The following is a 27469-nucleotide window of genomic DNA, read 5'->3' as shown; positions in this document are numbered from 1 at the left end:
CCGGGTCACCTCAACTCACCGCACGGAAAACGATGACCACAAGGCTAGCGGGAAAAGAACCAGAGGCCGAAGTTCATCAGTCCCTCAAGGCCTGTGAGAAACGGAGTCCAACCCGGAAAAGTGCGTTCGCCGACACTAACACACCCGAGCGTCCGCAGCTGGGACCTTGCGGTTCCTAACCCGCCGCCCCGCAGACTCCTGGGAGCGCCAGCCCGCGCGGGAGTGCGCAGGCGCAGACGACTGAGCCTTGGCGGGGGTGAGGTTGGTAGGTCCTAGGGCCTCTGAGGAGGAGGCGGGAATTGGGAGCTCCGGTCCCGGAGGGCAGACTAGGGAAGCGGGACCTGGTGGGCAGTCTGGGGAGGAAACCGGGAGCCCAAACCCGGCCTGGTAATTATGAGGAGGGAACCGGAACCGGGCCGTGGTAACCAGACACTCAGATCTGTGCTACCGGGGCCTCGGGCGTGGTCCGTGGGCGTGACCCTGAAGGTGACAATCGAGTGTGACCTGGAGCGAGTTTTGCGAGGAGAGATTTTGTCTGTTTTGACCCCGAGGAATCTCCATCGCAGGGAGCAGGGCCTCACACAGAGGATGCTGTGTGTGTGTGTGTGTGTGTGTGTGTGTGTGTACCAAATGGAAGCGGCCTCCTGTGTCCAACCTGCTGCGTTTTGGATGCGTGCTGCTCTGTGGGATGTTGCGGCTGACTGTGTGTGAAACTGGATGAGTCTTGTTGCGTGGGGACTCCTCTGCATATGTCTCTCTTCGGATTAGGTGTTGAGTCGTGTTTGAGACCGCAGGTGACTATGGAGAAGCGAAATGATTTGTGATGTGATTTTGTAACTTTGCCTGGAATTAGTAATGTGCTGTCTGAGATTGTGAATGACATGGGGGTGCTGTGAAACGGTGCTTTTCTGAAGTGATCGAATGTAACTTTGCATGTGTTTGTAACCTACTGTTACTATTTGTGATTGAGAGACTCTGTATGACCACTAGTTAGGTGCATAAGATTTGATTATCTGAATAGTGGTCATTAAGCCTGCCTGCAAAATTGTAACTCAGTAGCAATTTAGCAAATAAAATAGAGGTATGAGTATTGGAAAGGAAGAGGTAAGATTTCATAATTCCCAGATGGTAAGGTTCATTACAGGGAAGTATTATATGAACTAAAACCAATGTGTTAAAATGATTAGTGTTCCATGGGTAGCATGCAGGAAAAAACAATTTTTACCCATAACTAGCACTTTCAACACTGATATATGAGTAAGTTTTCCTGCTTCTGGATGAAATCTATGGCAGGGTCAATAGCTTCTTCAGGCATTCCATGATATAAAAGTATTAGGTATACTTTTAATCATAAGACCAGTCTCATTTTAGTAATTAAAATATTATTTTGCTATTTAAAATATTCACTGTAGCAGTCAATACTTCAGACTTCATTTAGCAAACTGTTCTCTCTGCCTGAAAGCCTACAGTGTGGAAAGATCAATTTCTTTTCTATTTCCATACCTGTACTACTAAAAAGAGTTGTTCAGTAGTTAATACTTAAATTACTATTAATAAACTAATAATAATGATTAATTTTCAATAATTAACTATGCTAATTAGTAGTACGCACAGGTGAATCAATAAAATGATGAAGTAGAGAAATTAAATAGAAAGTCCAAATATTCTCAAGTATATAGGGATATGTAATAATGATAGAGATGGCATTTCACATCAGCTGAGAACATAGTATTGCTAAACAATAAAACATACAGGGAAAAAAATCTTCACAAGGCATATAGTTACATGAACAGCTAAGAAAAATTACTTTCAACTTAAAATAGATAAAGGTTTAATTTATTAAATTGAAAAAGAAGATAACGTCAACCAATTAGAAAATAAACACCTATGAGAAAAACAGACATACTATAAGATGTCATCACAGAAAAGAAATGAAAACTTATTCTCATAATAAGAAATGTGTAAATTAGGGCTTCCCTGGTGGCGCAGTGGTTGAGAGTCCGCCTGCCGATGCAGGGGACACGGGCTCGTGCCCCGGCCTGGGAAGATCCCACATGCTACGGAGCGGCTGGGCCCATGAGCCATGGCCGCTGAGCCTGCGCGTCCGGAGCCTGTGCTCTGCAACGGGAGAGGCCACAACAGTGAGAGGCCCGCGAACCACACACACACACACAAAAGAAATGTGTAAATTAGAATATATATATTATATATATATACACATATATATACACACATATATATATATGGTAGGCAGAGATTAAAGTTCTTTTCGACTGCATTCATTAGGGTGTGGGGAGGTACTCTCATGCACTTTTGGAGACAGTGTAAATTGGTAGGAAATCCATGAAGAGCGATTTGGAAATATATGATAAATCTGTCTTCCATGGCAGATGGAAAGTAGAGCTGCAGAGGGAAACACACAATGTGCCCTCTCTCCAAGCTACAACACATTCCCCAGAATCTATTCTACCTCACCAGAAGATTAGGTTTCTGGCATTGATAAGGCAACAGGATTTGTCCATTTCCCTACTAATCTCTGTCCTGGATTTGTGTGGGGTACACAGAGTGGGCAAGTGCTGAAACTGAAAATAGATGTAGATTTAACTGAGTTATTCTGGGTGATCTAAGTCAAATATGGTTTCACATGGCTCCTTGTATCTTTCCATCTCTGCCTTCTCAGGACTCTTCCCTTTTCCAAAAGAAGAGCTCATAAGAGAAGTTTCATCTCTTGCAAATATCAAAGCCATGCCTCAGGTGAGATGATGTTTCCTCTCTTTCTGAAGTAACTTGTTTTTAGGTTATATGAACGTTTGCTTCCCTATCCTTAAATTTTCTGGATATTGGGATTTGCTTCCATCAAACTGGTCTCCAGTAGGGCAAGCAAGTGGCCTAGGTACAAAATTTAAGAAGGACCCTCAGGGCTGTCCAGCTCTAACTTTTGTACCCTACATGTCTTACCTGCCTCACCCTAGTTGCAGTCCTGTTCCCAGTTTCTCTCATTCCAACCGGATAAACTTAAGTCTTCCCCAAATGCACCTTCTCGTTGTAGCCAATGTTTGCATATTGATTGGGTGTATCATTCATCATCTCCTTTCTCAGTCCTCTCATAAAAGTACTGCTGGAACAGAAATATATTATCTTCATTTAAATGGGAAGGTATTACTTGAATGAATCTATCTTGTCTAGACACTGATTTGAGATCTAAATTTGTGAGGAGTCAGGGAGCAGACATGCAAAAACCTTGATCATCTCCACTGATCTAGGTTTAGTGGGAGGTAGAACTGGTAGATCACACTATTATTTTCGATTAGATTTCCTGTTTTGTGAGGTTTTTAGGATAGAGATTTGCTTGCAAGCTTGTACAGAAAACTGAAATTTTACATTGCTCCCTGATCTTTCTATTTTATCCATATCTGCCAGCAATTCCTATAAACTGTGGCCCACCAGTGAAAACCTTTCCAGTGTTTCAGTGCTATTATAGATTTATTCTTATATTTTTAGTTTCTTCTAATCTTTATATGTGCATGCAAGAGAAGGAGATGCATTTGCTAATCCACTCTTGAGATATTCTATTCTTGAATCAAAGGTGGTACTTTCTCCTGTTTCCATCTTTCTTTCAGAAAATTCCTCTTCATCTACCAATCTTTGAAATATCAATCTGGGTTTTCCCCAGATGGTAATTGGTTCTCTTCTCCTCTCTGTCTCTTTTTCTGTATGCACAATCATATTCACTCCAGAGGTTATGCTGATCTGATTCTAGTGACTCTCAGATACCTCTCTCCATCCTAGACCTCTAATCAGAGTGTCAGAACCATATATCCAACCTCCAACAGCTATCACTACCTGTATGTTTCATAGACATTTCAAGTACACGTCCAAGGTTTACCTCATTACCTCCTTTGGTGCAGCTTATTCTTTCTCCTGCTTCCCATTTCCATTTTCTAGTCTCAGCACCCACCCACTTGCTGTGCAGATGACCTAAGAGCTGTGCCTCTCTTTTTTCCACTCTACTACCAATTTATGACCAGTTCTGTTGAAACTCGTCATGAAGCAACCCATTGTCTCCTGTCCAGACCACTAATACCATTTTAATCTTGGACACATCTCTAACAGTGGTTACTTAATTGTTTTTCCCACCTAACACACCTCAAGCCTTCTCTAGTGTTCGAGAGTATTGCCTCTAAAGTACAAATTTTTTCACATAACATATGTGATGACTTAACATTTCTTCATGTTTTTTTATACTCCATAAAGCAGCAGACCCAAAGTGGGGTATGCATTACAATGGAATGTACAGGACAGTATACTGAAAAGGAGGAAAATACTAATAGTTTATATTCCAGAACAGTAATCGTTAACAATGTGGATTGCTATTAATGCCAACTGATGATTTATAAATAAATACAAATATGTTGGGAGTGTGCTCAGTACATTTTTAAGACCATTGCTCTGTCTTAAAACAGAGTATTAAAACATCCAGTATTATTACATAAATATGCCTACTGCCTACCTCCATACACCTTTTCTTCTTACAGCTCAAAGACTCTTTCCTAACATACTGTACCTTTTGCTATTTCCTGAATTTACTGACTGGTTTTACTCTCCCCATGAATCTTAAAAGCCAGTGACATGTAGTTCTACAAAAAATATTCATTGTGAGTACAAAATTTTTATGTCCTCAATGAAGTCTTAGAGTACAAAATGAAATTTTCTTTACTTTGTAGTATGTTCCCTTGTACATATTTCTGTCATTGCATCTGTAATATCTATTGAGTGTATGTATTTACAAATATGCCCTTCTTTTAGCCTGTAACTTCTTATGAGCAAGGTCTGGGTTTTATTTGTTTTCATGCACCAAGCAACCAATCCCATTCAAGGCAAAGAGTATGATCTCGTGTATTTTTAGCATGAGATAATAAGTAAATACTGATGAATGTATTTTCAGAGAGAATTTTCTACAGTATAAAACACAAAGTAGGAAAACCAGTTTGACCACTGAACATGTTCTCCAATGTCTAGTTCTCACTAGTTTCAATTACTTTAGGATGAACTAGACTATGCCCTTACAGGGATCAGTGTCATTCAAGGATGTGACTGTGGACTTCACCCAGGAGGAGTGGCAGCAACTGGATCCTGCTCAGAAGGCCCTCTACAGGGATGTCATGTTGGAAAACTATTGTCACCTCATCTCTGTAGGTAAGGAAAATTCCTTGAATCTTTCAGTGTCATGCATATCCTTTCAAGAATTTCTGAAACATATGGAACTTTGAATTTCAAAGATCAGAGGTGATGAATCCCTTTCTGTTAGTAGAAAGCATGATTGTGTCCGCATTTGGCCTAGTGCAAGGTATTAACTTTGGTAGGACGTTAATGTGTACCTTGTCTGTCATCTTGAAGCTGTATCTTTCTCTTCCTTCAATAGTTTTGAAGCCCAGCAGCTTAGACCAAGTCTCATTTTTTATTATCAGGATTTCACATGACTAAGCCTGATATGATCCACAAGTTGGAACAAGGAAAAGAACTATGGACAACAGAGAAAATTTTTCCAAGTCAGAGTTACCTCGGTGAGTCTGTATAGATAAAGTCCAGTGGACTCAGGTAGTTGATGTCTTTGAATATTTTCAGAGATCTATTTTTTAAGTTTTAGTAAAATACACATAAAATTTATCATCTTAACCATTTTTAAGCATATAGTTCCATGGCATTAAGTACTTTTACATGGTTGTGCCACTATCACCACCATCCATCTCCAGAACCCTTCATCTGTCAGAAGTAAAACTCTGTACCCATTAAACAATAACTCCCCATTAGCACCCCCCACTAGCCCCTGGCAACCAGTATTCTACTTTCTGTCTCTATGAATATGACTACTGGTAGGTACCTCATATAAGTGGAATCATGTGACTGGTTTATTTCACTTAACATAATGTCCTCAAGTTTTACCCATGTTGTAGTATGTATCAAAATTTTCTTCCTTTTGAAGGCTGAATAATATTCCATTATATGTCCATGCCACATTTTGCTTATCCATTCATCTCTCAGTGGACACTTTGGTTGCTTCCACCTTTTGGCTACTGTGGATAATGCTACTATGAATATGGGTGTACAAATATATATCTGAGTCATTGCTTTCTTTTGGGTATATACCCAAAAGTAGAATTGCTGTATCATATAGTAATTCTACGTTTAATGTTTTGAGGAACTGCTATACTGTTTTACTTAGTGGCTACACCATTTTACCTTCTCACCAACAATGCACAAGGGTTCCAGTTTCTCCACGTCCTTACCAACAACTGTTATTTTCTTTTTTTCTTCTTTTTTTTCAGATAGTAGCTGTCTTATTAGGGATCTATTTTTAAAGGCCTGAGATCTTTGAAGTGTCTATACATGACTGACTTTTATACCTCTAAAATCTAAATTTTATTTTGAATATCGCTCCCCACATAAATCCTTTCCTTGTGTGCCTTATGCTTATAGAGCTATTGGCTGCTATTACTTTACCAAGAATCCACTCCATGCTTTGTAGGTATAACGTCCAGAGAGATCTTAAGTGTAAAGTTCTTTGAGTTCTGACAGAAGTATAAACCCACGTATCTCACACTCTAATCAAGATAAAGGACATTTCCATTAACCCATTAAGTTCCATCAGGCCTCTTCCAAGTCAATCCCTCCCTAAGACGATCACCACTGTGATTTCTACCAACATAGATTAGTTTTGTCTATTCTGGACCTTTTTCATGTCTACTTTCTTTCACTCAGCTTAATGTCTGAGAGATTTATACATGTTTTTGCATATATAAATAGTTTATTTTAATTAAACAGGATAGTATTCAATTGAATGGAGAGACCAGTTTACTATGCATCTCCTATTGATAGACGTTTGAAATGTTTCAGTTTGGGGCTATTATTATTATTATTATTATTATTATTACTATTATTATTATTTTGGCCACACTGCACAGCATGTGGGGTCTTAGTTCCCTGACCAGGGATCAAACCCAAGCCCCCTGCTGTGGAAGCGCAGAGTCTTAACCACTGGACTGCCAGGGAAGTCCCTGGGGCTATTATGAATAAAGCTGCTGTGAGCATTCTTGTAAAAATCTTTTTGTGGACACACGTTTTTATTTCTCCTCAGTAAATACCTATCAGATTGTGTTGCTCATTCATAAGGCAGGTTTATAGTTCACATTTTAGAAGCTGCCAGTTTTTTAAAGTTACCATAGCATTTTAAACTTTTACAAGCAATGTATGAGAATTTTGATTGCCTCCCACATTCTCTTCCACGTTTGATGTTATCAGTATTTTCATTTTGGTCATTGTGAAGTACTATTCTGAAGAATAGTAGCATATCTTAGCAGTTTCAATTTAGATTTCTTTTATGACTAATGATGTTGAGAACTTTTTCAAGTGCTTTTTTTTTTTTGCGGTACGCGGGCCTCTCACCGCCGTGGCGTCTCCCGTTGCGGAGCACAGGCTCCGGACGCACAGGCCCAGCGTCCATGGCTCACGGGCCAGCCGCACCGTGGCACGTGGGATCCTCCCGGACCGGGGCACGAACCCCGTGTCCCCTGCATCGGCAGGCGGACTCTCAACCACTGCGCCACCAGGGAAGCCCTCAAGTGCTTTTTATATCTTCTTCAGAGGTATCTGTTCAAATGTTTTACCCATTTTTTATTGGGTAATATTTTTTTTCTTGAATAGTAGGAATTCTTTACATTTTCTGAATAGAAATCTTTTGTTTGATATAGGTATTGCATATATTTCCTCTAGTCTGTGGCTTGCCTACTCATTTTAATGGTGTCTTTCAATAAGCACAAGTTTTTGAAGTCCAGTTTATCATTTTTTTCTTTTATCATTATTTCTTTGACCTCTCAAACAAGTATTTGCCTTAGGTTGTAAAGATAGTTTCCTGTATTTTTTTCTAAAAATGTTATGTATATTTTGCTTTTTTAAAATTAGTTCTATGATCCATCTCATGTTAAGTTTTATTTATGGTATGAGGTAAGTGTTAAGAGTCTGTTTTCTTCCATATAGATATCAATTTGTCCCATCACTTGTTGAGTTGAATTAAATTGCTGATGATGTTATCAAAAATTGTTTGATTGTATTTGTGTCAGTCTATTTCTAGAGTATTCTTTCCTTTGATATAATTTAAGTCCTATTACTAATACCACCTGGTCTTTGATTATTATAGCTTTATAATAAGTCTTGATGCCAGAGTAAGTCCTCTTAACTTTCTTCTTTTTAAAAAATTGTTTTGGCTATTCCAGGTCATTTTCATTTTCTTTTTCAAATACATTTTACAATCAACTTCTTGATTTCTTTATTTTATTTTTTTAACATCTTTTATTGGAGTATAATTGCTTTACAATGGTGTGTTAGTTTCTGCTTTATAACAAAGTGAATCAGTTATACATATACATATGTCCCCATATCTCTTCCCTCTTGTGTCTCCCTCCCTCCCACCCTCCCTATCCCACCCCTCTAGGTGGTTACAAAGCACCGAGCTGATCTCCCTGTGCTATGCGGCTGCTTCCCACTAGCTATCTATTTTACGTTTGGTAGTGTATATATGTCCATGCCACTCTCTCACTTCGTCCCAGCTTGCCCTTCCCCCTCCCTGTATCTTCAAGTCCATTCTCTAGTAGGTCTGTGTCTTTATTCCCGTCTTGCCCCTAGGTTCTTCATGACCTTTTTTTTTTTTTTTTTTTAGATTCCATATATGTGTGTTACCATACGGTATTTGTTTTTCTCTTTCTGACTTACTTCACTCTGTATGACAGACTCTAGGTCCATCCACCTCACTACAAATAACTCAATTTCGTTTCTTTTTATAGCTGAGTAATGTTCCACTGTATATATGTGCCATATTTTCTTTATCCATTCATCTGTCGATGGGCACTTAGGTTGCTTCCATGTCCTGGCTATTGTAAATAGAGCTGCAATGAACATTTTGGTACATGACTCTTTTTTTTATTTTTTTTATTCATTTATTTTTGGCTGCGTTGGGTCTTCATTGCTGCATGCGGGCTTTCTCTAGTTGCGGCGCAGGGGGGCTACTCTTCATTGTGGTGTGCAGCCTTCTCATTGCGGTGGCTTCTCTTCTTGTGGAGCACGGGCTGTAGGCATGCGGGCTTCAGTAGTTGTGGCACGCAGGCTCAGTAGTTGTGGCTCGCAGGCTGTAGAGCACAGGCTCAGTAGTTGTGGTGCACGGGTTTAGTTGCTCCGTGGCATGTAGGATCTTCCTGGACCAGGGATCGAACCCATGTCCCCTGCATTGTCAGGCGGATTCTCAACCACTGCACCACCAGGGAAGCCCCCATGACTCTTTTTGAATTATGGTTTTCTCAGGGTATATGCCCAGTAGTGGGATTGCTGGGTCGTATGGTAGTTCTATTTTTAGTTTTTTAAGGAACCTCCATACTGTTCATAGTGGCTGTATCAATTTACATTCCCACCAACAGTACAAGAGGGTTCCTTTTTCTCCACACCCTCTCCAGCATTTATTGTTTGTAGATTTTTTGATGATGGCCATTCTGACTGGTGTGAGATGATATCTCATTGTAGTTTTGGTTTGCATTTCTCTAATGATTAATGATGTTGAGCATTCTTTCATGTGTTTGTTGCCAATCTGTATATCTTCTTTGGAGAAATGTCTATTTAGGTTTTCTGCCCATTTTTGGATTGGGTTGTTTGGTTTTTTGATATTGAGCTGCATGAGCTGCTTGTAAATTTTGGAGATTAATCCTTTGTCAGTTGCTTCATTTGCAAATATTTTCTCCCATTCTGAGGGCTGTCTTTTGGTCTTGTTCATGGTTTCCTTTGCTGTGCAAAAGCTGTTAAGTTTCATTAGGTCCCATTTGTTTATTTTTGTTTTTATTTCCATTTCTCTAGGAGGTGGGTCAAAAAGGATCTTGCTGTGATTTATGTCACAGAGTGTTCTGCCTATGTTTTCCTCTAAGAGTTTGATGGTGTCTGGCCTTACATTTAGGTTTTTAATCCATTTTGAGTTTATTTTTGTGTATGGTGTTAGGGAGTGTTCTAATTTCATTCTTTTACATGTAACTGTCCAGTTTTCCCACACCACTTATTGAAAAGGCTGTCTTTTTTCCACTGCATATTCTTGCCTCCTTTATCAAAGATAAGGTGACCATATGTGCGTGGGTTTATCTTTGGGCTTTCTATCCTGTTCCATTGATCTATATTTCTGTTTTTGTGCCAGTACCATCTTGGTTTCTCTAAATAAATATGCTGGGATTTTTATTGGTGAGAAATAACATCTCAGCAATACTGAGTCTTCCGGTCCATGACTATACTATATCTTAACATTTTAGTTAGCTTCTCTAATTCCCATAAGCAGTGTTTTATTATTTTTAGTATAGAGGTCTTATACATATTTTATTAAGTTTATCTCTAAGCTTTTAATATTTTTGATGCTATTGTAAATAATGAGATTTTTAACATTTCTTTTTCCAGCTTGTTCTTAATACGTGTAGCCACAATTGACTTTTAGATATGGACTTTGCGTATTTCTTTTGATGGTATTAAATTTTGTTGTTGTTACTCTTGTTCTTTATTTGTTTTGGTATTTTTTTAGATTTTCTATACATAAAACAGGCCTTCTTGAAATAAGATATTTCACTTCTACATTTGCATACTTTATTGCTTTCATTTCTTTTTCTTACCCTGTTGTACTAACTAGGATCTACAGTACAACGTTGAATAGAGGTAGTGAGAGTGAGCATCCTTAGCAGTTCACTAAATTTAGAAGGTAGACATTTAATATTTCATTCTTTAGCTTAATTTTAACTATAGATTTTTCATAAGTGCTCTTTGTTAGATTCTGGAAGTTCTCTTTTCTCCCTAGTTTTCGGACAATTTTAATTATGAATGGATGTTGATCTTAAATGCTTTTTCAGCATTGAGATGATCATATGATATTTATTTTTTAATCTGTTACTGTATGTATTACATTGATTAATTTGATTTTTTTTTTTTTTTTTTTTGCGGTATGCGGGCCTCTCATTGTTGTGGCCTCTCCTGTTGCGGAGCACAGGCTCCGGACGCGCAGGCCCAGCAGCCATGGCTCACGGGCCCAGCTGCTCCGTGGCATGTGGGATCCTCCTGGACCGGGGCATGAACCTGTGTTCCCGGCATCGGCAGGTGGACTCTCAACCACTGCGCCACCAGAGAATCCCGATTAATTTGAATTTTAAACCAACCCTGGGCTCCTGGGATGAACCCCAGTTGGACACGATGCATTATCTGTCCTATAGATTGATGAAATTGGTTTACTAATATTTTAGTAAGCTAAATGCATGATTTTACCAAGGATAGTGGTTTGTAGTTTTCTTGTAATGTCATTGAAAAGTTTTTCTATCCAGAATTGTGTCAGGCATATCAAACTGGGGGTGTTTCCTTTTCATCTACTTTCTTATGGAATTTCTGTAAGATTAGCATTGTTACTTCCTTAAATGTTTGAAGAAAATCATTATTAAGCCATTTGGGCCTGCATTTTTATAATTCAAAACTTCTGCTTCCAGCCCTGAGGAAGTAACAGAGTCTAGAATTATACTACTACAGGAAACAACTAGAAAACTGGACAAAACTATTTTCAGATATTGAACAACAGGCAGCACAGGCCTGGATTCCTGAGAGAAGAGAAATAAATGAGATGCACCCTACCTCATTCCAGGCTTTCATTTGAAGGCAACTTCCAGACTGCAGTGCAGAGAGAGGAATCCAGAAAGAACCTGGCAGTTTTACTGACTTTAGGGGACCAACACTGGCATTCAAGGAAATTGAAGTGACTAGAATTTGCAGGACACACTTTCCAAAAGGGAGTTATGCAGAGAAAGAGTTCCCCAAATCTTGAAAAGGTTCCCCTTGAGTCTTGGCTAAAGGTAAGTCTGCACGTGGGTAGGTGAAACCCCATGAGACCAGGCAAGGACATGTTCTAAGAAAAATACAATTACAACAGTGTTGTGACACAAACAATTCTCATAGCCTGCTGCACCAGGAATCATTTTATTTCCCTTCAGCCAGAGTGGAGAGAACTTGTTAATACACAGGACATTAGATAGACACCCTAGAAAGGTCACACCTAATAAATGGGGCAATAGATTAAAGACTGCAAGATTTGTCATAAAAGGGCTTAAATTAAAGCATCAAAAGGATTAAACTAATCCAAAAATAACTTCTGTGTGCCTGTTGGGTCCTCCAAGGAGATGCTGAGTTGGAGTTGGGAGTGTAATAGATTTCTTAGAGGTGACATCTCTGAAAGATAAAGGAAGAAGTAAGATCAGAAACAGAAAGCCATCAGACCATCATGCAGATATGTGGAAGGAAAGGGGATTGGGCAGGGAGAGCCTTAGACCATTATGCAGAGCTGACAAAGTCTCAACCAACCTAACTCCTCTGAAGCAAAGACTGTTCATCATAGGAGTCCTAATGGACAGAAATGGCCGCCCCCTAGTACCCACTCAGTGTTCAGTCATTTGGTAGGGATTCCCTGGGGAGTCCCTGGCTTGGTTCAAAATCTGAAGAGCATCCTGAAGATGCTAACCATTCTTGCACATGAATGGTAAGTTCTTTTTGAAGGGAGGTCCTAGTGGTGCAACTCTGGCTGCCACAGAATGCCAAAAAAAAAAAAGACCAATATTCTTTATGAAAATACAACCATGTCTTAAACTCAACAACATTAAATTGATAATGTCTGATATCCAATCAAAAATTATTAAACATATGAAGAAGCAGGAAAATATGACCCATAAACAGGAAAAAAATCATTCAATAGGAAAAAAACACAGTTAATAAAAACAGACCTAAAAAAGGTAGAGGTGATGGAATTCGCTCACAAGTATGTTAAAACAGCCATTATAAATGACTTGAGTATCATCAAGGATGTAAACTGAAAATGAACATAATGAGGCAAGATAGCAAAGATCGAAATAAAAACCAAAAGAAGCTTCTAAAGATGACTATTCAGTATCTGAAATGAAAAGAAAGACCCAACTATGTGTCCTATGTATTAAAATATAAAGATACAGGTAGGTGAAACATAAAATGATGAAAAAATATGTACCATACTGTCTTGCGATTGCCCTATGTGGGGATGAGATCATCCCCCCCTCCACTCACCCAAAATTTGGGACAGATGTCAAGACTGAAATCTCACATAATGAGGCTTTCTAGGGAGAGCAGGGAAGATTTCCAAGCTGGCCCTAAAATGGCTTGAGAGAGTAAGGAGGGGTGTCTGGCTTTGGTGTTTATTGTGTTTCGGTGGGGGGTAAGGTCAGGTCTCTACACATAGGCTAGGGCTTGCATGGTTTAAACTTCCTGCCAGCACCAACAGAGAGAACATGCAAGGTTTCTGATTGGCTTGCCCAGGTGTGGGGCAAGAGAGGAAAAAAAGGGAGTGGGTCTAGGAAGTTGTCAGCAGTAAGACATCAAAAATAGAATCTGACTCTATTCCACATGGAAACACTAAGAAGAAAATGGGAGTGGCCATATATCAAAGTAGATTTCAGAAAATGGAATATTACAGTGATAAAGAGGGACACTTCATTGAGAAGTCATAACAACTATAACAGCTTCAAAATACTTCAGTGTTTCTCAGCTTTTTATCATTTTCACTACCCGAAAAAGTCTTTTTAGAGATTTTCTTTCTAATTGCCCCCCCATGAAATTTTAATACCATAATCTATGTTCTGTTGCCCTTTGGAGGGCCACAAACCATAGTAATATGTAAGATTTTCTTTTTTCATTTTCTCCAGAACCAATTTTGCTCCCTGAAAGAAGCAATATAATTATAGCTTAAGATATAAATACTTTTCCCTCAGTAATTGAGAGAACAAAGAGAAAGAAAATCAATAAGGCTATGGAAGGGTTGAAACACAACCAATTGTACCTAGTTAATCTTTATAGACTATTTTACGTGGAACATTCACCAAGACTCTATATGCTGGGCCATAAAACAAGTATCAATAACTTAAAAAGAATTGAAATCATAGTGTATAGTTTCTGACCACAGTAGAATTAATTTAGAAATCAAAAACGTATCTCTAAATTCCCCAAATTTTTGGAAATTAATCACATTTCCAAATAACCCATGAAGCAAGGAAGAAATCCTAAGGTAAATTAGAAGGTATTTTGAACTGAATGATAATTAAGACAACATATCAAAATGTGTGGGATGCAACTATAGTAGCATTAAAAATTTTTATTTCTTTAAATCAGGGCCTAAAACAGGGGTTAAACTGTCACCCTAAGTAACTAGAAAAAGAAAAGTAAATTAAACTCAAAAGTTAGTAAGAGGAAAAAATTGACTAAAGCAGAAATCAATGAGATACATAACAGAAGAATAAATAAGTGAAGCCAAAAGCTGATACATTAAAATAATAAAATTAATAAACCATAGCTATATTACTAATAAAAAATAGAAGACACATCACCAATATCAAAAATTAAAGAGTCTACATCACTACAGATCCTACAGACATTAAAAGGACCATTAGGGAATATACAAACAATTTTATACCAACCAATAAGAGTAGGAGAGAACACTTCCCAACTCATTTTATAAGACCAGCATTATCCACAATCAAAGGCACTATAAGAATAGAAAACTACAAAGCAATATCCTTCATGAAGCTAGATATAAAAATCCTTAATAAAATATTATAAAACTGAATCTAAAAAAATAACTGAATCTAGCAGTATTTTAAAAGGATGATACCTCATGGCCAAAAGGAGTTTATCCCAGGAAAGCAAAGTTGATTTGTATTCAAAAATCAAGCTATAGGGACTTCCCTGGTGGCACAGTGGTTAGGAATCTGCCTGCCAATGCAGGGGACATGGGTTCAAGCCCTGGTCTGGGAAGATCCCACATGCTGCGGAGCAACTAAGCCTGTGCGCTGCAACTACTGAGCCTGCACTCTAGAGCCCGCGCACTGCGACTACAGAGCCTGTGCTCTGGAGCCCATGTGCCACAACTACTGAGCCTGCGTCCTGCAACTGCTGAAGCCCACACGCCTAGAGCCCCTGCTCCGCAACAAGAGAGAGAAGCCACCGCAATGAGAAGCCTGTGTACTGCAACAAAGAGTAGCCTCCGCTCACCACAACTAGAGAAAGCAACGAAGACCCAACACAGCCAAAATAAATTAATTAATTAAAATTAAAAATAAAAAGCTATATAATTCACCATGTAAAGATAAAAAGAGGTCAAAACTCAAGGATATAAGCTACCACTTAAAGTATAGAAAAATAAAAAAGAGAAGACCACAATCATCTTGGTAAATGCAGGAAAATAATTAAATTCAACTTATATTTATTATAAATCTATTTATTAGCAATCCAGGGGAATTTCCTCAACTTCCTAAAGAATATCTTCGAAAAACATAGCCACAATCACATTCACTGGTGAAAGCATGAATGCTTTTCCTCTAAGAACAAAAACAAAGAAAGGATGTCCATTATCACCACTTCTATTAAACATTATACAGAACACAAGTCAGTACAATAAGGCAAGAAAAAGAAGTTAAAAGGCTTCAGATTAGAAAGGGAACTATCTTCATTTGTAGGTGACATGATTGTGTACATAGTAAATCCTAAGGAATCTAAAAGAAAAGAACTGTTAGAACTAATAAGTGAATTTAGCAAGTTCACAAAGTTCTTGTTTTAGATAAAATTTGGGGAAATTTTGGTCTGTACAGTTTTTTTCCTGCTCTTTTCTCAATTATATTTTAAATCATTTCATCCTACCCTGTAGTTCACTAAGGATTTTAAAAGTTCTTTTAGTTTGGGTAGTTTCTGTTAACCTGACTTCAAGTTTACTGATTCTTTATTTTCTTATGTTTATTTGCTGTTAAACCCATCCAGTGAATTTTATATTTCAGCTATTGGGGTTTTTTTCAGTTTGCATTTCTTTATGCCTCCTGACTACTCCATCTCTTCACCCATATTTCCATCTTTTCTTGTAGATTTGTAAACACATTTATCATAGTTCTAATTTCAACATAGGGACATATATCAGTCTGTTTCTGTTGAATGGTTTTTATCTTCCCTATTGGTCACATTTTCCTGTTTCTTCTGAGGAAGACTTTATATAACATGTTGTGAAGTTGCCAGATCCTTTTTCTTCCTCTGAAGATTGCTGAGCTTTAATCTTACAGGAGGTTAAGCTACTGGAGGCTCATGTCGATTCTTTTGTCAGGGTGCTTTTAAGTTGTTTAGATTATTTCTATTTCGGTTTCAGTTTTGCCTTTAGTTTTATGGTATTGCTCTAAGTCCTGGGATGCAGCCTTTACTCCTAATACATGGCCCTTCTGGGATTTCAGTAGAAAGACCAAAGTTTTAACCAGGTTCTTCTAACTTGGCACAGGACTGTAATTAAAAACTGTTTTTGCAGAGTTAAGTAGCTGCTGAAATCTCTGCTGAGTTCTTTCAGTGTTCCAGCTTTCTTTTCCCTTTATGCTCCTTGCAGTCTTACCCTGTAGAAATGAAGTTAACCAAGGATTTGAGGAGGGCTTTATGCTAACGTTGGGGCTTTCCTTCTATGCTTTCTTCATCCTTGGATTTTGTCCTCAATTTACAGCCACTCTGGTACTCCTGAACTCTGATCTCTGATTCTTCCACACAGGATGACTCCTGCTTTCTCCTTGAGATCTATCCCCTGTGTGCTGCATGAACTACCAGGGTACACAGTGGAAGACCTGGATAAAAGTAGATCTTATTGCAGTATGGTTTCTTTCTTTCAAAGGTTGTATCCATTCCAGTTTCTGCCTGCTTTTGATCATTCTTTAGTGTCTTCAAACAAGTTGGTCTTCTATAATTGGTCCATAGTTATCATTGTTATCAGTTGGAAGGTTGTTCTGATACAAACTTCTTTGCTATTACCAGAATTTTGAATGTCTAAATCAGCAGTTCTCAAACTTTTTAGTCTCAGGACCTTAAAAAAAAATTTTTTAATTTAAGTATAGTTGATATACAATGTTGTGCCAATCTCTGCTGTACAGGAAAGTGACTCAGTTAAACACATACAGACATTCTTTTTTTAATATTCTTTTCCATTATGGTTTTTCACAGGATATTCAATATAGTTCCCTGTGCTATATAGTAGGATCTTGTTTATCCATTCTCAATGTAATAGTTTTTATCTACCAACCCCAAACTCCCAGTCCATCCCTCTCCCTCCTCCTCCCATGGCAACCACAAGTCTGTTCTCTATGTCTGTGAGTCTGTTTCTGTCTTGTAGACAGGTTCATTTGTGCCATATTTTAGATTCCACATGTAAGTGATGTCATATGATATTTGTCTTTCTCTTTCTGACTTATTTCACTTAGTATGATAATCTCTAGTTGCATCCATGTTGCTGCAAATGGCATTATTTCTTTCTTTGTTATGGCTGAGTAATATTCCATTGTATATATGTACCACATCTTCTTTATTCATTCATCTGTCGATGGACATTTAGGTTGTTTCCGTGTTTTGGCTATTGTGAACAGTGCTGCTATGAACATAGAGGTGCATGTATCTTTTCGAATTATAGTTTTGTCCAGGTATATTCCCAGAAGTGGGATTGCTGGATCATATGGTAATTCTATTTTTAGTTTTCTGAGGAGCCTCCATACTGTTTTCCATAGTGGCTGTACCAACTTACATTCCCACCAATGGTGTAGGAGGGTTCCCTTTTCTCTACATCCTCTCCAGCATTTGTTATTTGTAGACTTTATAATGATGGCCATTTTGGCCGGTGTGAGGTGGTACCTCACTGTAGTTTTGATTTGCATTTCTCTAATAATTAGTGATGTTGAACATCTGTTCAAGTGCCTACTGGCCATCTGTATGTCTTCTTTGGAGAAATGTCTACTAAGGTCTTCTGCCCATTTTTCAATTGGGTTGTTTGTTTTTTTTGCTGTTGAGTTGCATGTGTTGTTTGTATATTTTGGAGATTAAGCCATTGTCTGTTGCATCATTTGCAAATATTTTATCCCACTCCGTAGGTTGTCTTTTCATTTTGTTTTTTTTTTATGGTTTCCTTTGCTGTGCAAAAGCTTGTAAGTTTGATTAAGTCCCACTTGTTTATTTTTGTTTTTATTTCTATTGCCTTGGGAGACTGACCTAAGAAAACATTGGTACGATTTATGTCAGAGAATGTTTTGCCTATGCTCTCTTCTAGGAGTTTTGTGGTGTCTTGTTTTATGTTTAAGTCTTTAAGCCACTTTGAGTTTATTTTTGTGCATGGTGTGAGGGTGTGTTCTAACTTCATTAATTTACATGCAGCTGCAGGACTTATTTATACTCTTAAAATTATTAAGAATTAAAAGAACTTTGTGAATGTGTATATCCTATTCAAAATTAAAACACATTTAAAATATTCATTTATTTCATTTAAAAAGAACAATATAAACATAATAAAGTCATTATATGTTGACATAAAAATCATATTTTTACAAAGACTGTTTTTCAAAAGAGAAAAGTGAGCAAAGGGGCATTGTTACATGATTGAAGTTTATTTAATGTCTTGCTGAATAAAAGATAGCTGATTTTCACATCTGATTCTGCATTTAATCTGTTGCAATATGTTGTTTTAATTGAAATATATGGAGAAAATCTTCCTTCATGTGTATATGTAGTTTGAAAGAGAAGTATTTTAAAAGCGTTTTTAGATTGTCATGGATATTCTTCATTAATACTACACCCAAACTTAACAATTGGTAGTTCCTAAGCAGTTAGTTGCCACTTAGCAATTGGTTATTTCTAAACAGTTAGTTGCAATATAAAATCTGAAATCATAACAATGAACTTTTGTAGACTATTACATAAAATCCAATGGTCTATTTAAATATTTTACCCATGCATTGTTTTGTAATATGTATTGGTCATTTGGAAAGTAACAGATCACTTGTGCATACAGGTCTGCCAAATTTTGACACATTTCCATATCAATATTTTTTTAAAAACCCCAAACCCACATGTGTTAATATCACCAGCAATCTCATTATAAAAGTCTTTTAGGTATTGGGAAGTTGACAAGCTCACTGTAGCAAATACAAGCTTTCTAACATAATGACTTATACTTCTTTTATCGTAGGTAACAAGTATTAGCAGATGTTTTCTTTGAATAGACAGGTTCACATTGTTCAAGAAAATGTTTACCAGATACCCACATCTGAATAATAGTGTTTTTTCAAGTAAAGCTGCTGTTCCACAAAATGTAGATATTTAGTTCTCAACTCACATAATTACACCAGCACTTTTCCTCACAAAATACATTATATGATTGGCCCTTGAACAACATGCATTTGAACTGTGCAGGTCCACTTATACACAAATTTTCTCAATAGCAAATATTACAATACTACACGATCCACAGTTGGTTGAAGCCACAGATGTGGAACTGTGAATACGGAGGAACTGAGGGCCAACTATAAGTTATATGCAGATTTTTGACTGTGCAGAGGGTTGGCGCCACTAACTCCCCATGTTATTTAAAGATCAACTGTACTCTGGTATGCAAAAGAAGCGCTGTATGCATAATTCTTTAACAATCACCCAGAATATTGAAAATATATGTACTCAAGGGTGGAGAGCTAATAAAATTAATGAATTTTTTCTGCTCTAACAAAAAGTCTTAAGTGAAACGTTTTTCCTGCAAGTGTGTGGTAGTTAGAAATGTAGTGATTATTATTATAGATTGGTGCCAGTGCTTTGATATATGTTAATGTGCCAGCATTTTACCTACCATATCAATCATTTTTAGATTTTCTATATTTTATGTTTTGACATCTTTGGGGAGCCCTACTGGCTGAGGAGAGATTGCCCTTCCCAGAGCTAGCCAATTTCTAGAGATAGTAAACAAACAACTTGTTGGTGAGCCCACCTTTCATATACAAATCAACCAATCCCCACTCCACATCCTCAACCACCTCCTTTATCTAACTCACAGACACCAAGCCAATATTTACCCTGCCCTAAATCACCCAGGACCAGGTACCAGACAACTGGAGAGCTCACCTATAACCCATAACCTGCCAACACTCTTCAAACTAGCCAATCCTAAGCTGTTTCCCCTGCCCTGCCTTGCCTTTCCCATGGAAGTAAGCCCCAGTAAAGGCTCTGGCCTACACTTTCCCCTTGCTTCTTTCTGCCTCCTGACCAAAGCCTGGTGCTTCCCCATGTGGCCCTGCATGGCATGGCATGGCCCCTTCTCTCAGGAAAGGTAAGTAATAAAAAAATTTCTTTTAATAGCATTAGCCTCTCTGTGTCATCACTCAGTCACCTCTATAAATTAAAATTCCATGAGACACCCACCAGTGCTTTTGCCCCACTAATGCAAATAAGAACACAGTATAAAATACTATTATTTTTGTTAATAATGAAGTGTTGTTATTTTTATTATTATTTTGGCTGCACTGTGCGGCATACGGGATATTAATTCCCTGACCAGGGATTGAACCCGTGCCACCTGCATTGGGAGCACGGAGTCTTAACCACTAGATGGCCAGGGAAGTCCCAATGAAGTGTTATTATTATCTTTTTTCCGAAGATTTTTTGATGTGGACCATTTTTAAAGTCTTTATTGAATTTGTTACAATATTGCTTCTGTTTTATGTTTTGGTTTTTTAGCCACGAGGCATGTGGGATCTTAGCTCCCCAACCAGGTATTAAACCTGCATCCCCTGCACTGGAAGGTGAAGTCCTAACCACTGGACCACCAGGGAAGTCCCCCTGAAGTGTTATTACTAACAAAAATATTTTTGACTTTGTGGACCTCCCATTAGGGTCTCTTGGAAACTGTTAGTTTAGGCCTTTCTTCTTGTTTTTCATCTCTTTCTTTAACATTTCAGCTCTTTATCTTTCTTCTTTTATTATAGTCTCCTATTTATATGCATTCTTAAATCTATCCAAAATATAAAAGGGTAATCATTGCTAATATTAATCTTCCTCTTAGTTTTATTTCCTTTCTTTCCTTTCCTCTTCTACTTGTTTCCTGCACTCAGTCTCACATCCCATTCTCACTGTGAGACCAACTGTCGGATTTCAAAATCCATATGCCTTGGACTAAAGTGATAATTTCAGTATCACTTCTTTCAATAAATTTCTTCCCAATAAATCTCCGTGTTTCATAACATAGTGCTCAGATTCCTGATATGTACCCACCTGGGTGAAAAACTTATCCTACGTTCCTGAGTGCCTTTTTCATCTTGGTTGCTTTTCTTCCCTCTGAAAAAATAAATATTTGTTGAATAAATGGATTTTATTTCAGTAGGCTGTCATCGGTATCCTTAAAGAATCTTTCTTCATTCTCAGTTCTTGTCTTTATAAAAGCCATGTAAACTGTAATAATCTGATCCATTCTCAAGTTGTGATTTCCTTGTTTTATGTGAATGGCTTTCAAGTAGTCATTTTCAGCCCATTTCTCCCACTTGGACTCTACTGGTATATTTTAATCTGCCTACAGCAATATAGCATCACTTGTCTCATCCTTTTGGTTATTGATATTTCAGAAATAATAGTCATTAACTTTATCTTATCTTTGTATATCCTTTTGTTCCTGTAGTCTGTTTCTTGTAACATCAGGTTGATTCCATCATCTCTGAAATATTTTAAAAATTATCTCTCCACAATTTGTGTTTTATTTCACTCCATGAATTATCTTTACATCCTCTCATATTCTCGTTTGCCACTGACATCTTCAAAAGTGAGAGCCATGTTATTTCAGATGTGGGCTGCTGTAATTACTATTTGGATTTGCCATGATTTTTTTTCCAGTTCTTTCAGTTTCCTTTCAGTCAATATGCAAAAAATATATCACTTATTATATGAAATTTAAATCCCTTCTATTTCAAGGGCTGACAGAATAATATCCCATCTGGTCATTCCACATGTATTTCTCTTTTTGACTAAGAATTCCTGCTAACGTCTGTTCGAGTCTCCCAAATGTACTCAATACAATTGATTTTATTCTTCACAACTGGACCTTTCATTATATGACAGCTGCCATATAACCATAGGGATACTTGCAAAGTTAGCCAACTACAAAGTAAGAGAGTACAGTAGTACACACAAGGCCACCCTCACTTCTGATACCAACTGTAAGTTCAAGGGTCCCTATGACTACTGTTAGGATCAATAGTTTTCTATAAGGACTTACAAAACTTACTGAAAGCTATAATACTCAGTTATGGTTTGTAGGAGAAGAATACAGATTAAAATTAGCCAAGGGGAGAAGCACATAAGGCAGAGTCCAGGAAAGTACCAAAAACAGAGCTTCTAGTAGTCCTCTCTCTGGAGTCATGGACAGCATTACTTCCCTGTGACAATACGTATAGAATACTGCCAGCCAGGGAAGCTTCACCCAAGTCTATTGTCCAAAGCTTATATTAGGGCTCCATCACATAGGCATGCTTGACTGCCCATGTGGCTGACCTAAGTTTCTAGCCCCTTAAGAGACTGAGCTAATATTCTGTGACCCAAAGCCCCTCGTTCTCAATCACATTGTTGGTGTTACTCAAAGACCACCCCCCCCAATCACATTGTTACTTTCTGGTTGGCCAAAGGCTCCCAGGCAATTAATACTCCTCTCAGGCATGACATTCCAAGGACTTCGAGATTACCTCCCAGAATCCAAAGGCAAATGTCAGACTTCTCTTTGGGCAAGATTATATATTCTTTACCACACAATACTACATATCCTTTGATTAAAAGATCAAATTTCACTTCTCCATGAAATGTTCCTTGATGACTCCAAAGCATGTCAGTTCCTTTTTTCTGCATTCACATTATACTTAGTGTCTATAAACATGCAAACAGACAAATCCTCTGATATGATCTAGTAATTTGCTACCTGATTCAACATTGTTTTATCTGAGGCCTCTCTTCCCATCTGATTAACAATACCCTCAAAATAAGGTCCTCTCTTTTACTTTTCCTTACTGTGGCTTGTAGCAGAGGCTAGATATTCGCTAGTTACTTGATTGATGGCCTGTGGTAGCATGCAAGGAAAACATCTTTCTCATCCATTCAAAAATCATTTAATGGTAAGTTCTTTTTAGATATACATGTCAAGATCATATCTCTTTACCACTGATAAGTGTGTTAATGTATACTCAGAAGGTTTTGAAGAAGATAGTCAATAAAATGTTGACATCCAAGAGCATAAGTTTTAGTTGGGAAGGCATTATCAAATTGAGCATTTTACATATAATATTATATGAAAATAGCAGGTTGTTGAAAGATTGCTTGAAATGGATGGTCCAGACTATAATTATATACTAATTTCAGACAAAATAGACATTGAAGGGTAGAAAGAATATGTGAAGGCTTTTGGATAAATTGGATTGTAGCATATCCCTGCAGGTGGTTGAATTCTCAGGAAGGCAGTATAATTACAATTATTGATACAGATTAGTTTTCTGTGTCCTAGAACTACACATAAATGGAATTGTATGACATGTACTCTTTTGCATAAAGCTTTAAATCTGAAAAATGTTTGGGATTCATCCCTTTTGTCATTATGTATCAGTAGGTTTTTTCCTTTTTATTGCTGAATGGTATTCCATTGTATAAATTTCACTGAAGTATTCCATTTTATAAATACATGATACAGTATTACCTGTTTACTTTTCAATGTCTAGTTTGATGGAATAAAAGGGCTGTTGTAAATAAGATGCAAGTCGTGAGTAAGATGAATCCATCTTTAAAATTGCCCCACCGGATATGGGTGGTGGTAAGGCAACAGTAGTAAGATATAGTTTTTAAGGCCAATCAGTGCTGTACATATACACTGAAGAATTCAATCTTTCACAGCCCCAATAGGAAATAGCAGAGTTAAGGTATGTTACTCCACTGGGAGGAAAACTTGAACCCATCCTTCCCTAAAACTGAAAAAGTAATTTAGCAAATTGAAAGGAGGAAAAGTTATAATTGACGGTCAAGAGAATTTAGTTATTGATCATTTCTGGAAGAATACATTGATGGTAGCAGCAGTCAGAACATAACAGTGATTATATTCATGTTGCAGATATACTTTGTCCTCTGGTTTATTTCACAATTCCTAATAGAATTATGTTTTTCCCAATTCTTCCCTTTCAAGAGAAAAAAATTACAGATATGGAGAGTTAGGATCTACGCTATAGACTAGTGTGTCTGTTCGCACTAGGAAATGAGTCCTGAGAAAGTTCATTTGCCATGGGTGGGCTAAATACAGGTGAGGAAGAAACACATGGAAGTATTTTATAACACTTATTTAGTCATTAGGGAATAAATATATAGTCTTTCATCTTCACCTGAACATTTTTATTGCTTACTGTTTAGTACCCTTGATAGGCTCCCTCCATTATCTCTGAATCTGCCCATTCCAAGAGCAATCCCACTTTCACCATCCTTTAACTTCTGCTTACTTGCCCTTGTGTTTATTACACCTGCTTAATGTACCTTATATTTACAACATCCCAAAGATATAAGTGTTGTTTGCTTATGGCAATTTTTCCTCATTTTAATGTTATATACATTTTCCCTCCAAGAGGTAATTTATTTTGGCCTTTCTGTAGACTACAGCAGTGAGATAGACAGTCCCACCATGGGTTGTTTGTATATATATCTTATCCATAACGTTTATGTGAAGACTTACTGGTGTTAATTGTATTTTTTCTAGAAGAAGATTGGAAAGCTGAAGATGTTTTAGTGAAGTTCAAAGAATACCAAGACAGGCATTCTAGATCAGTTGTATCCATCAACCACAAAAGGCTAATGAAGGAGAGAACTAATATTTTGGGGGAAACATTTACTCTCAGCAAGAACCGTATTATTTCAAAAACAACACTACGTGAATATAAACCTGATGGAAAGATTTTTAAAAATATTTCAGAATTAGTCATTAGAAATATAAGTCCTGTAAGAGAGAAGTTTGGTGAGAGTAATGGATGGGAGAAATCACTCCTTAATACTAAACATGAGAAAATTCATACTGCAGTGAATCTCTATAAACAAACAGAGAGGAGTCTGAGTGGTAAACAAGAGCTTATTCAACATCAGAAGGTTCAAACTCCAGAGCAATCATTTGAACATAATGAATGTGAAAAACCCTTCCTTGTGAAAGGAATGTTATTTACACATACTAGAGCTCACAGAGGAGAAAGACCCTTTGAATACAATAAAGATGGAACAGGCTACATCGAAAAGTCAAATCTCAATGTTCACCAACAAAATATTATGGAGAAGAAGGCCCATGCATACAGCAAATATGGGAAGTTCCTCTGTAGGAAGTCCATTTTTATCATGCATCAGAGATCTCAAACAGAAGAGAAACCCTTTCAGTGTCCTTACTGTGGGAATAGCTTTAGAAGGAAGTCATATCTCATTGAACATCAGCGAATTCACACAGGTGAGAAACCTTATGTTTGTAGTCAATGTGGAAAAGCCTTCCGTCAAAAGACAGCCCTCACTCTTCACGAGAAAACACATATAGAGGGGAAACCCTACATTTGTATGGATTGTGGGAAGTCCTTCCGCCAGAAGGCAACCCTTACTAGACATCACAAAACACATACAGGAGAGAAGGCCTATGAATGTACTCAATGTGGAAGTGCTTTTAGAAAGAAATCATACCTCATTGATCATCAGAGAACACACACAGGAGAGAAACCATATCAATGTAATGAATGTGGGAAGGCATTTATCCAGAAGACAACCCTCACTGTACATCAGAGAACTCACACAGGAGAGAAACCCTATATTTGCAATGAATGTGGGAAGTCCTTCTGCCAAAAGACAACCCTCACTCTCCATCAAAGAATTCACACAGGAGAAAAACCCTATATTTGTAATGAATGTGGGAAGTCCTTCCGCCAGAAGGCAATCCTCACTGTTCATCAGAGAATACATACAGGAGAGAAATCCAATGGATGTCCTCAGTGTGGGAAAGCCTTTAGTAGGAAATCAAACCTCATTCGCCATCAGAAAACTCACACAGGAGAGAAACCATATGAATGTAAAGAATGTGGAAAGTTCTTCAGCTGTAAGTCAAACCTCATTGTCCATCAGAAAACTCACAAGATAGAAACCGTGGGAATTCACTAAAATCTGTGACTTTTTTGGTGAAAACTTTTAAAGTCATAGTAAACCCTGTACATGATGTTGCTTGCAAGTGTAATAATATTAAACAGTTTAAGGTACTGTACCACATATTTACCTACTATTTGCTAGCCTATGAAACACATAAAAAGAATTACTGGACAAATTAAATGATAAAAGTCATTGAAAATACAAGCTTAAATTTTTATTAGATTCACCAGACATAAATTCCTCTATCAAGTTGCTATAAACATTTTAAATTGCTTATTTTAAATTTTAATATATACCTTGTTGTGACCCAGTAATAAACAGTAGGCTGCCTGGCAGTGGTCCATGGACCACACTGTGAACAGAACTGCTTTAAAAGAAAGGTGGTGTGACTGTATTTCTCATTGCAAACATGGTATAAAAGTTGTTACCTCCTCAGAGTTAACCACAGTTCTAACTTCTAACATTATAGTTTTTGCATATTATAAACCTTTATATAAAGTAAATTATACATGTATTCTTTTATATATGGCTTGTTTCATCCATCACTCTGTCTTTAAAACTCATCATTAGTGCATGTGGCAGAAGTTTATTTATTTTCATTCTGTATAAAATTCCATTATATGATTATATTTCAATTTATCCAATCTACTGTTGATGGACTTTTTTATTGTTTACAGCTTAGGGTCATAATAAATAATGCTTCTTTGAATGTATTTATATTTCAGTGTACATATATTCATTTCTCTCATGTATATACTTAGGAGTGGAATTGCTGGGTCCTGGGGTATATGTATGTTGATACTATCAAATGACTCATAACTTTCACATGAGATAATTCACTCTGAAGGAAGACAGCTGTAAATAGTATCAACATGGTGATGGTTCAAACCAAGAATTCATACTAGAGGGAAACTCTATGAATGTTGTGAAAACTGGGAATCCAAATATAATGCATGGCCAAAGGCTTTTAGCCACAGCTCAAATCCTAAATACCAGACACATGTAATAAATTTGAGACTGCCTTTACCCATAAGGATGCCTATTTGAGGGCTTCCCTGGTGGCACAGTGGTTGAGAGTCCGCCTGCTGATGCAGGGGACACAGGTTCGTGCCCCGGTCCGGGAAGATCCCACATGCTGCGGAGCGGCTGGGCCCGTGAGCCATGGCCGCTGGGCCTGCGTGTCCAGGGCCTGTGCTCCGCAACAGGAGAGGCCACAGCAGTGAGAGACCTGTGTACAGCAAAAAAAGAAGAAGAAGAAGAAGAAGAGGAATGCCTATTTGAAATCAAAGTCATACTAGAGAAAGGGAGGCATCTAGTATCTTCCTTGCTCAACATTAGAGAATTCTAACTGGATAAAAAACTATCTTACTGGTCATATAAAAATGATAAATATGGAAAAGCT

At 37.6% G+C, this 27469-nt stretch overlaps 1 protein-coding gene across 1 annotated transcript; it reads left to right on the top strand.

The window, feature by feature from the left end:
- Nucleotides 1-53: 53 nt before the first annotated feature.
- On the top strand, nucleotides 54-26642 carry ZNF382 (zinc finger protein 382). The gene is made up of 5 exons (XM_081217188.1): nucleotides 54-265; nucleotides 2681-2754; nucleotides 5070-5196; nucleotides 5469-5564; nucleotides 24659-26642. Exons 2-5 carry the CDS (start codon nucleotides 2746-2748, stop codon nucleotides 26080-26082), a joined length of 1656 nt encoding a protein of 551 aa, XP_081073314.1. The 5' UTR covers nucleotides 54-265; nucleotides 2681-2745; the 3' UTR covers nucleotides 26083-26642.
- Nucleotides 26643-27469: the final 827 nt, after the last annotated feature.

Source organism: Mesoplodon bidens, assembly GCF_964165515.1.
Source record: "Mesoplodon bidens genome assembly, chromosome: 18".
Taxonomy (NCBI): Eukaryota; Metazoa; Chordata; class Mammalia; order Artiodactyla; family Ziphiidae; genus Mesoplodon; species Mesoplodon bidens.
The sequence above is the reverse complement of the archived record's forward strand: the minus strand, read 5'-3'. Positions and strand labels throughout refer to the sequence as shown.